Raw genomic sequence first — 18,290 nt, forward strand, 5'->3', positions numbered from 1 at the left:
CTGTACTTGTGCAATTGACCGAATGTTGAGAGCGATTGAGCGACTGTTGGCACTTGAGCGTTTTATCGAACCTTTACTTTGAACAATGTTTTAGCCGTGTGCTAGCAACGCTTTGCCCCCTCCCCCCCCCCCCCTCCCTCTACCCTAAAAATGATTTGATTGGCGCTTTCCCCTAGTAACTGCTAAAATATTTTATTCAACCCATCTCAATCCACATCTTTCCCTACCTCTCCCCTTTGGCTATGCGAGTCTTTTCCCTGCCTGGAGAATAACATTTCGCATAGCCATTAAACCCCCTTTCCCGTTTTATACACCACATCCCCCCCCCTTGCTATCAAATATTGAACCTAAAATGTATATTCATGTCTCACAGATATTGCTGTTATTTAATAAAAAAAATTGGGTTCAAGGATAAAGCTCCACGCATAGTGAAAGGCACGTATACAGTTTTTTCCAGCAGAGAATAGTAAACTGTTTTCATTCGCCCATTTGCTCATCCTGTTTATTGTGAGTTGCAGTCATTGCTCAAAACAAGAAATATTACAGGAGGAAAACACTTTTGCACATCATCCAGATAAAAGTGAAAAAGCAACAGATCATGGGCACGGTGTAAGAAGGAGAGGTGGCTGAACGGCGCTGCTCCGGCGCAGCCCGATGACGATTAGCGCTCTCCGACGAGCCGACAGATGGCGTTACAAACTTCAACCCGCCTCTCCGCTGCGGCCCGGCCGAGACAAACGGCTCTGTGGCTTGCAATGCCGATAGTAATGACTATTGAGGGCTTAATTACACCCGTAAATTTCTCCCTACAATGCTAAGAACAACGGCTTGCTACGCGGCTAGTCCGCCAGTTTTCGGTCATTGCTCGCGCTCACTACGATTGTTTGCAGAGTCACGAAAACGGGCAGTTCGCAGCGCCTTGCACATCTATCATGGCATGCGCGCTCGAAACAACTAAGCGCCTGCATCAGAAGTCTGCTACAACACTTCAGTTTTCAATACGTATGCTACCGCGAGAGGGTTTCTAGGAGGACGCTTTTGTTGTTTCCCGAAGATAAGCTTACGGAAACTAGTAAGCTACATGTACTTCCCCAAAGTTAATAGTACTGTAAATCAATGTTGAGATCTTAGTATCTTTCGGGGTTATTAATCTTTGTAATGCAAATTAAAAAAAAAAAAAAAAAAAACGAAGAAAGTGACAGACTCCCAGTTTTCTATATTAAGTGTCGTTAAGTTAAGGTCGTATTATCTAGATAATACGACCGATATTTTTTCCCATTGAAAACGCGCTGTTTAATATGTGCTTTAGAAAAAAAAAAGTAAGGTTGCTGCAACGCACAAGGCAACTTGGACAAGCTTGGACAGTATCCTTGTTTCTTGTTTTTTTTTCACATTATGCCTCTGCTTTTTACAGTGCTGTCGCAAACATTTTTAGTGCAGCATCTTTGTCATCATGTCTTCCTTGTGCAGGGCTGAAGGGAACGAGAAATAATATGTTAGCAGTGGATGGTCCAGTGTATTGAATTTGCTGTACACACCGTTGTCGCTGGGCTGTTTTGAAAACTTCTTATCTGGTGCCTTCAGGAGGTACACTCTGTTTCACCTTTGTTGTTTCACCTTGTGTTTTACCGCAGGAAAGGTTACAAGCGCGAGCTACTTGCTCTGGGGCACATCTCGGCGGCACAAACTCTCGTGCATCAAGGGCAGCTGCCAACGCTATGAGCTCGCGCTTCTAGCCTTCGCTGCGGTACAACATAAGGTGAAACCGAGTATCGTAGATGTTTGAGTTTGGATGAACGAGCCTCCCACGTGTTTTGGAGATTACCAGATCTGCTTCTGGGATGTCACAGAACCCATGATGTTTAACGAGTCCGTCCCTGCAGGGTACACATGCGGTCCCGTTACCTATACTACTACAAAGATAACCAGTGACGTAGTCGATTCTACAATCTACAGTATCTGCCTTTCTGTAGTCATGCTTCATGATATCCTAAGATTCCCAACTTCCCATCCTCAATGAGTGTGTTGAGTCCTTTTATCAGGCTGTCAAGCCTATGCGTTTACTGCTCGCCTTGTTGAAATGACTATCGTATCGCAGCAAAAGTGGTGCACGGACGGTGCTCTTCTGCACTTACGGTGCAGTTGCCAAATTTCGGTGGCTTGAGGAGGTTTTAGATGTAAAGCGTGCGATAAAGCTGCAGAAACGTAGGGAATGTGGGTTATTTATTCCGCCCTTCAACTAGTCGAATAGTTCCAAAGAAACACTCGAGGCGGCCTTGGTTCATCTTTTCGGTTAACACGGAGTTGAAGCCACACTAGTCAGTAGATAGTTCGACAGTTTAACAGCTGACTTTAACGTCACCCTGAGGCCTTCTGCAGTAAACGCAGTCAAGAAGTCATTGCGAAGTTTTCCACTGACGACTCGTTCGTCTTCGCATGTGTCACGCCACTTCATTCCATCCTTGATTACTTGGAAGTCATTTCCACCTCGTCGCACTTGCTGAACAGCAAACCGACGATTCATAGCATCGAACAGGTTGTTCATAAGTAAACTGCACTGTTGACTCCACATTGTGGAGTCAACTGTGCAGGGGTGTGCGCTAAACGTCCAACTGATATTTTGGGGTGCATTATATGGGGTGCATTATACGGAGCACTCTACTGTCGCTCCGCAGCGACAGTAGAGGGGGGCAACAGAGGTGTCGCCCCCTCTACTGTCGCTGCCTTGACAGCCTTTTTTTAGGGTGTACATCGCAGGCGGATGGGGGTAGCTCAGCAGTTTCGTTTGTTCTCTCTTGAGGAGTCAGACATGTTATCACCGTCTTCCGGTGGACTGTCATCTGTATCTACAGCACTTGCTGCATTCTGAATGAATTCGCTATCTCCAGAAGACACGCGGCGTGACTTGGCCGCCAGCTCACTGGTGGTGGCTTTTCGCTTAGCTAGTTTCCCGGGAGGCTTCACTTTCTTCGTGAGGTACGCGGGGCATCCATAGAAAATTAAAAGAACAGCGCCCTTCGCTAATGACTCGTTACTTTGCATAGGAAGATGTCCGTTTAACTCGGCACTCCGCGTCTTCACCACGAAATGTGACATAAAATGTCGTCGTCGTTCGCACACCAGAACCTTTCGCGACAGCCCACGATCCTCCCGTGGAATTGCACGCCTCCAGGCTGCGAGTTACTCGTGTCTACGGGCGGCTTGAATAACGATAATTTCACCTTGCATGACTTTGCGCTGCTTTTCCAATTGGGCACGAAGCACTTTCCTATGTCACAGGTGCCTCATACGGCCATCAAATACACTAGCACGTTCGAGGTGTGTTGTGTACTGAAGTGTACCTTGAGAGAGCGCGGCGCGCGAGCATGGCTCAACGCACCTGCGCGTGCCAACGCGAGCCACGGCCACTTCTACGCCGAGCCTTCTCGAACAGGACCCTGTTCGCATCGCGCTAAGTCCACCAAGGTGTCCTGTCTTGCTCGGTATTTAACACTGGCGACGAGGTAAACGTGCAGTATCGGCGGCTACAACGCTCAACCGTTGCAGGTATGTCTTCCAACGTACAGTTCGAAGAGTTTTCGCCTAATAACCCTGTGTCCTGGCCACAGTATATCGAGTGCTTGGAATTCTTTTTCGTGGCGAACGACGTAACCACGGCAGAGAAGAAACGAGCCGTCCTGTGTAGCGTCTGTGGCTCTGCAACGTACGCCATCTTGCGCTCTTTGTGTTCGCCGAACTCACCAGCCGAAACGCCGTATAAGGAGATGACACCAAAGCTTCAGGAGCACTTCGTCACTCACCCGTTGGTGAATTTCACACGTTTCCAGTTCTTCAGACGTGACCAACCTCCAGGGGAGCCTGTGGCGACCTTCGTGGCAGACCTCCGACGCTTGTCCGAACACTGCTAGTTCTGAGGAATGCTCGACGACATGCTCAGAGACCGTGTCATTTGCGGCCTTCATGAAGACGCGTTACAACGACGTTTGCTCGTCAAACCCACACAAACGCTGAATAAAGACACTTGTAATGTATTTTCTTAACGCCGAGGGAGACAACCAGGTAATGAACCGAAATGTTTAGCTTTACTTCACATAACGTAAACCTCGTGCGTCCGTTTTCTACGCACCGCCGTCCATCTCTGCCCTGTGTCGCCGCCTGGCCTTTGGGGCTCTTCCAACGCATACCGGACAGCGGGGATGTGGCGCCATCTGGTTTACTTCTTCGACACCACATTTTCCTCTCTTGCTTTTAAAAAGAAACTTCTCAGCGAAACTCCACTGCATAATTCCTCAATTGGGGTGGTCTTGTGTTCCTTGTTGATCGGACTGGCAGCTGTCTTTGCGCTGCTTGAGGGGTTGCTTCAAGTGGACCAATGGAGTGACCAGGAGCATTCTTGTCAGCGTGTCGATCGTCTTGATCTGTGGGCGTATAGTCTCTAATTGGATTGTCAAAGTCATTGTCCGTTGCATCTTCACAAGTCTTCTCAATCTTGTTGAAGAATGATGAGTCACCAGGAGCATTCTTGTCAGCGTGTCGATCGTCTTGATCTGTGGGCGTATAGTCTCTAATTGGATTGTCAGTTGCATCTTCACAGGTCTTCTCTATCTTCTTGAAGAATGATGAGTCACCAAGAGCATTCTTGTCAGCGAGTCATTCGTCTTGATCCGTGGGCGTATAGTCTCTAAATTGATTGTGAAAGTCATTGTCAGTTGCATCTTTACAGGTCTTCTTGGTCTTCTTCAAGAATGATGAGTTTCGAATCGTTCTCTTGCCACCTCTTTTTGCAGTTATAGCTGTCCCTTGTACACGTGTAACCGTATGAGGGTCTGGGTCATATTGGGACTCGTGTGTTAGAGTTACGGGCCGTTTCAGTCGCACGAGATATCCATTTTGAAGGTTATGAGGCACAGCGTGGCGTTTCCTGTCGGCATACAGTTTCATCTGTGCCTTCTTGAGCGGATTTACTTCTCTCACTTGGCCATCATTCCTTGTGGCGGTGACTTCAGAGAGCTTCGTTTTCATTTTCCGCCCGTAGAGTAGTTCTGCTGGAGAGAGACCTGTTGTTTCTTGTGGCGTCGCACTGTAGTTCAACAGGTACTCTTCGAACTCAGCTTCCCACCTTTTTCTCTCTACTGTCGCTTATTTTTTTTTATTAATCATTCCGCTTCCCCGTTAGCCTGTGGCCACAGCGGTGTCACCCTATAGTGCTGTATTCCGTTTTCGGCCATGAACTTGGCAAAACCTTGACTGAAGAACGGCGGTCCATTGTCAGTCTTAATGCGCAGCGGCAGGCCGTGGATGGAAAACATTTCTTGCATTTTGACGTTACTCCTTCAGTGTTCGGCGATGGCAGCGTCCTCACCGGAGGAAACCGTGAGTATTCACCCACTACAACCAGGAGATACTTTCCTCCCTGAAAGGCACCTGCAAAGTCAGCTGCCAACGCCTGCCAAGGACCAGCAGGAAGATATGTCATTTTGAGTGGTGGTGGCTTCTCTTTCAACACTGTGCTTTGACAGGCTCGGCAGTTCTTCACCACAGATTCTACTTTCTTATCCAACCCAGGGAACCAGTTTTTCTCTCGAATGAGATGCTTAGCCTTCACAACACCTTGGTGTCCTCTGTGAGCGATTTTTATCGCTTTCAGATGTAGAGCCTCTGGGAGTATTAGCCTCGTGCCTCTCAGGATAACATCGTTGTCTGTGACAGTGAGCTCTTGACGGTGGTGAACGATAGGCCTTAATGTCTCTTCTCCCCACATCTTGTCTCACGCCCTTTTATCCTCTCCTAGTATGGCGCTCTTCAGTTTCTGCATGAGTGGGTCTCCATCATAGACCTTCTCCACCTCCACCATAGTCATCGCTTTTGGCACAGCCATAGTGCACACGTAGCAAACATATTCTCGAGTGGCTCGGCTTTCTTTTGACTCCAAGTCAGTGTCTTGGACGTGTCTTGAAAAGTAGTCCGTGGGTTTGTTCTTTCCAGGGATGTGTTCTACCTTGTAGCTGTACTGCTGCAGTCTCAGATTCAGACGTTCCAACCTGGCTGACAGCTTTGCACTTGGATTCTGGAGAATTGAGACTAGGGGCTTGTGGCCTGTTTCGATTGTGAAGCCTCCTCCTGCTAGGTACACCCTGAAATGTTCCGCTGTTAATACTATTGCCAACATCTCTTTGTCGATCTGGGGATATCATAGTTCTGTCGGCGTGAGCGCTTGGCTATAGTAGGCCAGGATGCTGAGCTTTCCGTTTCTTGATTCTTGAGTAAGCATGGCACCCAGTCCACTTGCACCGGCATCTGTGATGAGATGTGTCTCTTTGGTGTAGTCATAGTAGTCGAGCGAATGGCTGGCAGCCACTTCCATCTTGATCTTGTCTAAAGCATCTTGGTGCTCTTTGGTCCATTTTAAGACTTTCTTGGTATGAGTCAGCGCTCGAAGAGGTTCGGCCATTTGCGCTAGTCTTGGGATAAACCTGCTGCTGTAGCTGAACATACCTAATAGGCTTCAAACCTCAGATGGATTGTTCGGCGGGGCCATCCAAGTCACTACTTCTACCTTGGCTAGGTTTACAGTGATGCCTGATGCTGAGAACACGTTTCCAAAGAACTTGAGAGTGCTTGCACCGATCATACACTTCTTTCCATCCAGGGTCAGTCTGGCATCCTGGGCCTTTAGAACCAGGCGAAGTCTGTTGTCGTGTTCTTCTACTGTTCGCCCTGACACCAAAATGTCATGACTGATATTGATTATGCCCTCTTCATCAGGAAGAACTTGTCGTACGACGTCTTGAAAGATTTCTGCTGCAGAGTTTACTCCGGAGGGAAGTCTCTTGTATCTTCTGAGTCCTTTGTGTGTTCAGAACATGGTTATCTGCCTTGATGGTTCATCGAGCTCAAACTGATGGTAGCCGTCATTTAGCTCAAGTTTTCTGAAGTACTTGGCTCCATTCAGGATGCCTATGACATCTTCGACCGTAGGCATGACATGCCTCTCTCGTTCTATAGCAACGTTGGGCTCTCTCATGTCCACGCACATCCTCACTGCTTGGGGGTTGTTCTGCTTCGGTACTACCACAAAAGGGGAAACTCAAGGGGTCGGACATTTGACTGGCTCAATGATGTCCAGTTCTTCTAGTCTCTTAAGCTCGTCTTCAGTTCCTCTTCCCATCTTGAATGGAATTCTTCTGTGTGGGCGAGCGACTGGTTTCGCATCTTTCTTTATCTGGAGCTTGACCTGGAAATTCTTTAGTTTTTCCAATCCAGCGAAGAGACGGGGGAACTCCTTGACAGGATCGACTTGGGACTTTTCTTCAATACTATTCAGCACGTGAATGAGACCCAAACCTGTTGCCGTCTGGCAGCTCAGAAGGGAAGCATGATGCCCCTTGATGACGTATACACTCGTGTGGGTGGTGTTCTTTCGAGCTTCCATCTTGGCTTTGAACACCCCAACCACTGGAAGAGGTTGCTTCATTCCATAGGGCACTAGGTGAATGTCTGTCTTTCCCAAAGGTGCTTTAAGCTTGTCCCTCCGAATTGTTTCTCCCATTACGTCAACACCAGCTCCTGAGTCCACGTAGACTTTGATCTCGACTCCTTCTATTTCCACAGTCACACTGGGGATCTTGGAGTGTTTCTGCTGCACGTAGTACCATTCTCCAGAAGCGTCTTCGCTCCGAGTTGGTTCCAGTTCTTGAACCGTCCTGACTTGTTCTTTGTTTGCGCGTTCTGCATATCTTGGCGAAGTGGTTTCTCTTGTTGCAATTGTGGCAAGTTGATCCCCACGCTGGACACTTCTCCTTGCCTCCATCGTGTAGCCACCCTCTCCCGCAACACGTGCATGTTTTCGTCTGGGGGACTTTTTTTTCCTACATTTTCCTGGGCACGGTTCCTTCTTTGGTGATACCTTGTTCACCGGCACCGACACTTTTCTCTCTATGTCGGCGTCTTGTCTCTTGGCGTTCTCGAGGCTGCGCCCTTCGAACAATAGCTACTCCAGCTTCATGTCCTGTTCACGGAGTGCGTTTGTTCTCAGTTTGGTCGACGCGGTGCCTTTTATAATCTGTGACAGGACCTCTCCTTCCACGTCGGCAAGCTCGCACGTTAGGGCTAGTTGCCGCAGGCGCACATGAAACTGGTCGATAGTCTCTACCGGCTCTTGCTACGCTCGCCGAAACACATGTCTCTCGAAAACTGCGTTCTTCTTTGGCGTGAAGTGAGCTTTCAGTTTCTCGACCGCGGTTTCGTAAAGAGTGCCCATGTTCGGGAGTGTGATGAAAACGTCGCGAACGGCTTCTCCCGCAGGTGCAGAAACAGTGCGCGCTTTCTTTCGTCGTTCGTGACGTGGGAGGCGATGAGATAATTCTCAAATCTTGGATGCCATCGCATCCAGCGCTGAGACAGAGAAGTTGGATCAGCATGCGGATCAAACGGACGAATGCTCGGGACGCGAATGTCCATAGCGACTGCTTACTTGGTTCTAGGGAGTCTTCTTTGTTCAGCTCTCGACCGGCGTGGTCTTGCGGTCTCGCTCTCGGGTCTCTTTTGGCGTCTTCTCTAAACGTTCCGTCGAGATGAATCTTCTTACGGTCTTCCCCGGCATCCCATCCTCGTCGCCAGATTTGTAGTGTCTTTTCTTAACGCCGAGGGAGACAACCAGGTAATGAACCAAACTGTTTAGCTTTATTTCAGATAACGCAAGCCTCGTGCGTCCGTCTTCTATGCACCGCCATCCACCTCTGCCCTGTGTCGCCCCCTGGCCTTTGGGGCTCTTCCAACGCATACCGGACAGCGGGGATGTGGCGCCATCTGGTTTACTTGTTCGACACTACACCACTGAAATTCGCGCCTCTGCGTCGACATCGGGGGCTGCAATGGATCCAGAAACGTATCGGGTGGAAGGTGACGCAGCGTCAAGGTCGCCTCAGCGAACCACCTCACCGCAGAGGCCAATCCCTCCGCCTGCCGCAACCGGCAACACAACAAGCAACACGGAAGAGCACCGTTCAAGGGCACTTCATCAGAAAGCATGCTGGCGTTGCAATGGTGCGCATGACCCCAAGACATGCCGCTTTGCTGGGGCAGCCGTGTCATCACACCACCACCTCTTCGAGAAACCGTGTTGGACCTATTGCACAGCGGTCATCTGGGGGTTGAGAGGATGAAGGGTTTTGCAAGGGGTTATGTCTGGTGGCCGGGCCTTGACCAAGATATAGAACGCCTAGTTCGGTGCTGTGTTCCGTGTCAGGAATTCCGAAACGACCCTGCCCGCGCCCCCGTCCACCCGTGGGAATTTACGACAAGACCGTGGTCGAGACTGCACTCCGACTTTTCGGGTCCCTTCCAGGGCGAGTATTTTTTCATCGTAGTGGATTCCCACTCCAAATGGCTGGAAGTCCTGCGAGTCAGATCTACGTCCGCCTCGGCAGTGATCACTGTACTCCGACCTTATTCGCTACGCACAGACTGCCGGACGTGGTGGTTTCGGACAACGGTAGTGCCTTCACTTAAGGCGATTTTAAGGATTTCCTTCGTCGAAACGGCATCCGTCAAGTCCTGGTGGCACCGTATCACCCACCTTCGAATGGCCAAGCCGAGAGGATGGTGCAGGAGACGAAGAAGTCACTAAAGAAAATGATTTGGGGGGACTGGTCCGTTCGTCTGGCCAGGTTCTTGAACCTGGCCAGACGAACGGACCTGAACCTGGCCAGGTTCAGGTCCGTTCGGACAAGAACCTGGCCAGGTCCTGGCCAGGGTCTTGTTCGAGCAACACATTCTTTCAAGCACGTCAGCAGGAAAGAGCCCTGCGGAGCTTCTGTTCGGACGACAACTCCAATCAGCCTTGGATCAGCTACATCCTGATCAACAGTCACTCATAGCCCAGCGCCAGGAGACATCTGTCGAAATCGACGGTCGGAGGGCTGTTCGACAGTTCGCGCAGGGAAGCCCCGTGTTTGCAATAAATTTCAGCGCATGCGGGAACTGCTGGTTGCGAGGGGAGTTGGGCGGAACGTGGAAGTTTGGCTCAACGTGATTTCAGCAGTTTCGCGCACAGCTGTGATTCCATTCAGTCAAATTCCATTCAGTATTGTAAATGTGAGCTTATTTTTACATGGCGAGTAAAATTTCGTATAGTGCCAGCGTACTCCAAAAGAAGAATATTGGTAATTTGGTAGTATAATAGCTGAATCAACAAGACTTGTAGCACCTTCATTTTAATTGTTTCAGCGAAGCCGAATCTGCGCGATGGGCCTGGTTGTTCCGAGCCTTGAATGAGTCGCCTTACCGGCAGATACCAGAATTGACCCTTGCCGCGATGCCGGACAAGTATGATACACGTGAGATAAAGCTGATGGGGCGTCTGGGAGCCACCAGACTCACAATGTGGGTGCAGCGTGGGTCGCCATCAGGACCCGCCTTGGTGCCCCCCCAGTGCACCGGCAGTTCCTCTTCAGAGATGTCTTGCAGCAGGGCCTTCTTCCAGTTGTCTGCGTCGGGATGAAGGTAACACGTGCCCAGTATGTTTAGAACGGGGATTATTACAATGTTATAAATGGTTCGCAGACAGCGCAGCAAGAAAAACATATTCCAAAGAAAGCGGTATATTTCAATCAAGGTTAAGCACGTAGGCTATGGGCTTGAGCATCTGGATACCAGCACTGTCTGCTTTAGAACCACTTTTATTTTGAATGTTCAATATTGATATCAGTCCCTCACGAAAGTTAAACATTCGCCAGCAAAGGTATATGGCTGCCACAATTAATAATTTACCGCATCCCCACGTTCTATTTGCAGGCCTTGAACACCGAAAAAAACGTACTCTGTGCTCTGATAGGCTAAAAAACAAACACTCTTTTTTAGAATTTCCGGTATATAAAATGTTGATACATTTGGCGCTAGATACGACTTTTACGTTAAAAAGTGTGCATTATGCCATGTAATGAATGAAATATTTTTTATCGCTTCAAATGGACCTGCTTCACTCGCTCAACATTTGGGTTTTATATACACAATTTTAATGGAAAATAAAGTGTTTTTGTGTTTGAGAAACCACGCTTGAATTGTCTGCATTTGGCCTCCAGGATGGCGCATATCGAAATTATATTTCAGACTGATCCGCCAACATAGTCACCACAACACGTTCAAAATACCACTTCCCGGCCCGTTCGATGGCAGAAGAAAATCGTGGCGTATTATACTGAGATTTCAACATTTACGCGCCTTCGGCAAGACTTACCTAAGTAGTTAAAAACGCTGCATGCGTTCCCTCACAAGCGGTAAGAGCAAGTCAGTTTAAACCTCTGGGTATGACGTCACACCCAGAAGTTGGTTTTTCGGTTTTTCTCGCGTCTATGATATAATCGGATCAAATGCTTGCGATATTAAAATACACAGGACAAATATACGCTGGAAATCACCTTGTAACTCATTTTAAAGTGGTAGCTTTATGGGCGACACTTTGCAGAGATTTCGTCCTAGACCGTCGTGGTCGCCACGCCCGCGTAAAATGGAAAGCATTTCTTCTTTCCCTTCCTGCCGCGAGGAAAGGGAAGTCAGGACTTCCCGTCCGCCGTGCCGCACGAAAAGGGTGAGGAGGGCAGCACTGGCGTCCCGCCAAGAATGGCGCGACGAAGGGAGAATAATCGTGTCGTCTGCTTGAAAGACTTGTTTTGAAACATTACTCGCGTTATGTGAAATCTGGGTGTTGCTACGCGTAATGTTGGATGGTTTCAGGAACCATCCACTGTGCTTACCCACTTACTTCACGGATTTCATTTCACAAAAAACATAATCATGTTGGCCCCTCGTCGCAGATAAGCCATAGTTCTGCAGCGTGTCCTTGGTTTTCATTTTGTATTTGTATAATGTTACCATTGAAGTGCAGCAATTGAATTTGTGATTATATGTACTGCTTTTTTTGTGTGCCGCGGCTTTATTTTCTTTTTTTTCTTCCTGTTTTCTGTGTATCACTACTGTCAACGTGTTCCTTTAGTATGAATTCCCCCCTATGTAATGCCCGAAAGGGCCCTTAGGGTAAATGAATAAATAAATAAATAAATCACTGGTGGCAGTCGTCAGTGGCATCCACGACGCCAACCACAACGGCTATGATAATCAACCCTGTCGCACCTCCGTCGTCAGGTACCTGACGGAACCATTCGACCCGCATTGCGCGACCGTGCTACTGCTATCGCTTGCGCATCTCTGCGAATTCTGAGCGAGAACTAAAAGTTTCTTTTAAAGAACCATTTCAGATCTTTTTCTTTTTAATTACTAGGCGCTGCCAATTGGCCATTTACCCACAGTGAATATCGCGTGGTTCTTTTTTGTTACAGCAAGCAGTGCAAATGACAAACATACCTTTGCCGAAAACATGTATCTTCTTCGCTGTCTCCTCGCTGAGAAAGGGCTTGACCATATTGTAGATGATGGGGTAGATTTTTGGCGCTGAAATCAGAAGTCAAGACGCATTCAATTCACGTCGCATTGTAAAATTACAGCTACTAACTTACTAAATTAAAAAAAAAGCATCACCACGCTGGTAATCATTCAACATATTGAAAAATACGAAGGAGAATATGGCAGGCAGCACCTATTCTGTTCAACAGAAACTCCGCCTGCAGCGCGAAATTTACAATGACAGCAGAAATGACCGGGTGTGTCTCTCGAATGTCCCCCAGCACGTGGTGCTTGCCTTCCGCCATGTTTTGGGTGCGCGTACAAGCTCGGAGCTCACGACGTGCCCAAGTGGTATCAAAGGTAATAGAAGTTTGGAGGTGGGTCAAACGAAATACCTCACGTATCGCCCTCATCCACTCAATGACTATCGTCCTCTTTATTTCAGCGCCGTATTCTTATAGTATATCAATCCATACAAAAAACAACAGCAATTTGCTATGACGTTTCAAGATACTCTGCAAACGGATGTACTGTTTCCAAAAATACTTATCGATCTAACTAGAAAAACGGATGCGGATTGTCGACTTCAGCCATTCTTGAATACATGAAAAGCATAATAGGCAACAACAAATATATATAAAACAATATTACTTTACCGTTAATGACGTAAGCTTTCTTGAGCATTTCAGGGTAGTTGTCCTCGTACATAGTCACCAAATTAATGATCATATCTAGAGCTGGAGGGAAAAATAAGAATAATTAGAACCTTAGAAGATCAACATTAAACCCCGTCAAAAACTCGTAAGAAATCGATGTATATATTCTAGTGCACAAATCAGTAATATTTTATGTGCGACGGTTAGAGCGATGGAAAAGGCTCCTCGGGTGCCTTAGGCCGCCTTTTACTCCACCCAACAGATTTGTTTGTCTAAAATAAACAATTAATTAATTAGCAGATTTTCCACTCAGAAGCACAGGTGCCAGTACACTCGGAAATAACATTAAAATACATAATTTATTACCGTGCATGCAGGAAACGTTCTGGAATATTGAGACGACGGGAAGAATCTTGCGAGTTATACCCCATTTCACAAGTCATGCGCAGTGCTATCACAGATCGCGAGTCAGTTCTTAAACAGGCCTTGTTTGTTTGCCGAATCTTTCAAAGGACGCTGCAGAACCCGTGAGGTGGAGTATAGATTCGAGTTAATGAACAAGCAGGAGACACGCACCCGGTTTCCAAGCGATTTGTTTCAGGTTGAAGTTTTCCAAATCAAATATGAAGCTGTGCATTTCTATAACCTTGCCCAGCTGCAAACGTGAAAGCAAAATATAGCGTCAATAATTATAATGAAGTTCGTAGGTATTATACCTACCTCACATATGAAAGTGAAAAAAAAAATTCACCATCAATATAAAGCAAATTTACGTGTTAAACAATATCCCGTACTTCTCCAGGAGAAAATGAATATATGACGCGAAATATATTGCCTGCGTTGTTCGCACAATCTTACAAAAATGTATAGCAACTCCACTTTTGAACTATTCGTTTTTCCCCTTTCTTTTATTCGTAGCACGGGTAGATCTTGTAAGGGGAAAACAGAAATGCGTGCTAGATGGCGGAGCCTATGCCCTCTAAAGTTCAGCGGCTCAAGGTAATTACGTAATATTTTGCGTAACAATTCTACAATACATAGCAGAGCAGAAGAGAAAGTAAACAGGTATGCAATAAATTTGGTAGAAAATACGATAAATAAACGACAGTAAATATTAGTTGTGCTTAAATTATTTAAACAGAACAGAAAATAAAGATTTTACCCTGTTACAATGAAAGGGGAAAAAAAACTGGTTTCAGAAACCTGTTACATAAATATATTGCACAGCACAAGGAAACATGTAACAATTTTGGGATACAGTTACAATGGGGCATAATATAAAAACGTTTAGAATACAATATATTCGACATATGAATAGCAATAATAAAAAATTAAAATAACATATGATGAAAATAGTTCTTTGAAATATGTTACACATAATGGATATGCTCGAAGTACAATGCACTATTCCCATAAAAATGCAATTTCGCTGCCAACCAAAAACCTCCTGCTATCACGATCATGCAAATATTGCAAAGGTGCAAGCGAGCTGTACCAGACTGACGAAAATAATCTCCGAAAAAGGGGAACAAGAGGGACAACGGACCAACACAAATCTCCAAACACTGCTAAGTGACTGGAGCGCGACTGAAAAAAAAATACGTCTGGTCCTGGTATCTAACCAGGGACCTCACCATTTCCAGTGAACCGCTCTACCTACTGAGCTAACTAGGATACCTAACTGTGTTTGGAGATCTGTGTTTCTCCTTTGTCCCCCTTGTTCCCCTTCTTCAGGGATTATTTTCGTCATTCTTGTCTCAGCCGCTTGCACCTTCGTATTAATTGTTCCATAATCAGAGCTTTAAAATGCAGGCCGTTCACGCTTGTTGGTGTTAGACTGGTGGCCGCTGATAAAACATGTTCGCTTAACTGACGTCTAATCCCTGCTTAGCTCAGTTGGCAGAGCGCTCCACTGGAAATGAAGAGGTCACTGGTTTGGTACCAGGACCAGGCAGATTGTTTCGGTCGCACACCAGTGACCTAGCTGTGTTTGGAGATTTGTGTTTGTCCTTTGTCCCCCTTGTTCCCCTTCTCCAGGGATTATTTTTGCCATCCTTTTGCTTTCGTTTTAAAAATTATAAAATCTATTAAAATTCATGTCCATATGCATTCTCTTTAAAGCTTTCATTACTTGCAAATTTAACGTTTGTCAGTCAGAGTTGTTTCATATGGCCGGCATCTTTATTTTACTAACCGGGTATGCACTCAGGCTGTCTGTTGGCGTGATGTAGAGTGTGTTTTTATCTAGTTATGCATTGTAAAAGTGAAAAGTAGAAAAACATTATATTTGAAGACTTGTTTCCACCTTAAATTCCTTGCGGACCTTAAACAATTTTCACACGTAAGATTTTTTTTTGCAAAATACTTTGTTCTTAGTTGTTCCTAGCTATCGTCGTTCTTCAGACCAAAATACCATGACTAATGTTGGAGTAATATAAGGATTATAATAATGTGTGTCATGGGGCTCCATGAAACGCACGCAATAATAGGTAGTCAATGGAAGGTTATTTTTACAAGCGCTTCACAGTAGCATTGTTATTTTACAAATTCAAGAACCCCTATAAAATCTTAACACTTACAGCTTCGGTTTGGGCAGACATGTCCTGTTGACTGAACTCCAACTGCTGGATGATGTGTTTTATGAAGTCTGACTTCTTGACGGAATAGAACAAGCCTGAGGGCATAAGAAAAAAAAAGCATTATGAGTCCCACATTAGACGTATTCGGGCAATGGCTTAGTAGTATCCATGGCGGGTCACATTGAGGCATCCATGAATGATACTTGTGTAACTCGGTCTTTGCACCAGTTTACACGAAGAAACAGTGCGCCGAAGAAAACATTTTTTTTTCCTGGAAAGTCCGACGCTTCCGCTCACTTAGCAGCTAAATCCCGCAATCTTTTCGGTGCAATATTCCTATTGAAAAATCCGGCAAAATCTTCCAGGGACATGCGGTGAAAACGGGCCAAGTTTCTACCCGTTTTCATTCGAAACCAGCATAGTTTACCAGTCTTTACTGAAGGTTTTACCATCAGCCACTCTCGTTACCAGACGTACCCGGCTTTGCTGGAAGTTTTGCCGGCAGCCATACTTATTTACCGGACTTCACTGGAAGTCGACGCAAGGGAAACGGCTAAAGCCAAGAAAAACAAGACGAGCCGGAGACTGAGTGTGTGATGGCGGCCGCCAACGCAGCGGCATTCTTGTGAGTTTTAGGCAGCGATCGCCGGTAACTAGCTATTTGCGACAGGCAGAAGTGTCTGGGGCGGTGCAGGTGCGAGACCGCTCGGGTGGAACAGTCTCGTACCTGCACCACCCGGTTTTTTTTCTTCCCCAAGTTTTTCCTTCCCCCGGCGAAGGGAGTGCTCTCGGCACCGGCAAGGCGGGGAAAGCGACGCGGGAGAGAGGGACAATTTTCGGAGGGCAGGCGCACACAGTTTTTGGGTCGGGAAAAGAACATGACGTTCGTGGTTGCGAGATGATCCGCGGAAAACGGCGGCCCGGCGACGCCATACTTGAGGTTTCTTCATCGTCGAAATCGCAGCCGCCGTATTTCTGCTGGACTACCGTCATGGAGAGCCCGATGATGCCCCTTCGACTTCAATATGAGTGAGGCCTGCCCTTTCAACTTTTCGAACTTCACGTTTTTTTTTCTATTTGTTATCCCCTCTCTGTAGCATCATCCTATGCTACTGAGGAGGAGATCCAAAAGTCGAGTCCCTAGTGGATAGGTTAAACACTACACGCATGGGAACAGCATCGCGAATCATTTATAACGCAGCGCTCGGCTGAGGCAGTCAAACGCAGCCATTCGTGCCACAATCTGCGCCGCGTGCTCGATTGAGGAAGGTGACGTCTACAAGTCTCGTGTTGGAAACACACAGCTCCGCGGAAAGCAAACTGGACAAGGCGCTCCCTGTACCTCGCTCTTCTCGCCAGTACTTGGGACGGCAGCGCTCGCGCGCCTTGAGTGCCGATCAAGGGTGTACACATTGGAGCTGCTGCCTCTTGTTGGCAGATAAGGCATTTCGCTGAGTACAACAACACTTTTATTATTTCCACTGCGAACAATTTTCGTTCAATAGTCAAAATGGCGTGGGCGCAGTCTCGTTTCCGTTCTGGGGTCTCTCTCTCATTGAGGGAGAGGAGGACCCCCACCGGCAGAGGAAACCGTAGAAGATGTCGCCGTGCTTCGTCTAAACCAGTCCGGACTAAAGGCCTGACCACACTAGCGTGAATGGCGCCGCCGGGCGGAACCGCCGTCCGGCGTCCCAACGCGAGTTGTCCACATTGGCCTGCGTTTTGCGGCGTCACGTGACAGCAATGGCTCTCGCGATCGCGCGCACGCCTCCCGTCGGATTTTTCGCTCTTTCGTCGTCTGCTCTTCGATAGATACTTCCGTTTCGGCTTTCATCTTTCGCATATATCAGCATCAAAACCGCACTCGCTGCCTAGATGGAAGATGTCCATGGTGACCTGGTAATCAGCGTGAATGTGATTATCCTAGTGTGCTCATTGATCTTGCGACGTCGTCGCGCTCTTAAGGGAAGGAGGCACAAGTTTTGGGTCTGGCCGAGTTGCTTCTACCGAAACAGTGAAGGACAGGTCAGTGATTTGCTGCCCCGGCGGCGCACCAGAGATGACGGCTACTTTCGACGGTGTCACCAAATCAACACGACATCCGTCACAACACAGACGACATGCAACGAGTGTAACGGAGAAACTCGCTTGTAATTCCAAATTCCTCTCCTATAATTTGCCAGCGGTTGTTCTCAGCGTCCTTATCTAGGTAGTCTGGCTGCGTCTTGTCATTTAAAAAGGGAAACAGTCGCGCAGTTTCAAGGAACCGCTCCGTTGGGGAAGGCATCGGGGGAAACAGGTATAGCAGACGACACAAAACAACGCTACGTTCCTTCGGAACGTAAAAGACGCGCAGAGAACCGGCTTGGGCGTTGCCATGGCATCGCAACGTCACTATCTACGCCACCTCCCCTTGGCTCCTCTCTTCTGCGCCGAGAAGCGGCGATCTCTGAACCGCGCAAGGAGCGTTTCGCTCTGCGGCGCTGCGCGCCGCGCAGCTGAAGCCAAAAACTGGTTTTGGTCGGCAGCTGGCCGCGTCGACCGTCGCGCCGCTGGCCTCCGCGACGCCAATGTGGTCGTGCCTTAACAGGGTTGGTCACGGCGTGATAAAAGACGCCGTGTGGAAGGACGCTCTTTTGCCCCTCGGTGGTGTTCG

At 47.5% G+C, this 18,290-nt stretch overlaps 1 protein-coding gene across 1 annotated transcript in view; it reads right to left on the minus strand.

Moving 5' to 3' along the window:
• The window catches only part of LOC8034967 (SEC14-like protein 2), a 154,183-nt gene that overhangs the window by 18,785 nt on the left and 117,108 nt on the right, over nt 1-18,290 (minus strand). The window contains exons 6-10 of the mRNA XM_042291051.1: nt 15,635-15,729; nt 13,632-13,710; nt 13,056-13,136; nt 12,361-12,447; nt 10,381-10,487 (exon numbers count right to left, since the gene is read on the minus strand). Coding sequence (XP_042146985.1) covers nt 10,381-10,487; nt 12,361-12,447; nt 13,056-13,136; nt 13,632-13,710; nt 15,635-15,729 — 449 coding nt within the window. The remainder of the gene's footprint in view (nt 1-10,380; nt 10,488-12,360; nt 12,448-13,055; nt 13,137-13,631; nt 13,711-15,634; nt 15,730-18,290) is intronic.

The sequence above is a fragment of the Ixodes scapularis genome, unplaced genomic scaffold, assembly GCF_016920785.2.
Source record: "Ixodes scapularis isolate PalLabHiFi unplaced genomic scaffold, ASM1692078v2 PGA_scaffold1__304_contigs__length_218370807, whole genome shotgun sequence".
Lineage (NCBI taxonomy): Eukaryota > Metazoa > Arthropoda > Arachnida > Ixodida > Ixodidae > Ixodes > Ixodes scapularis.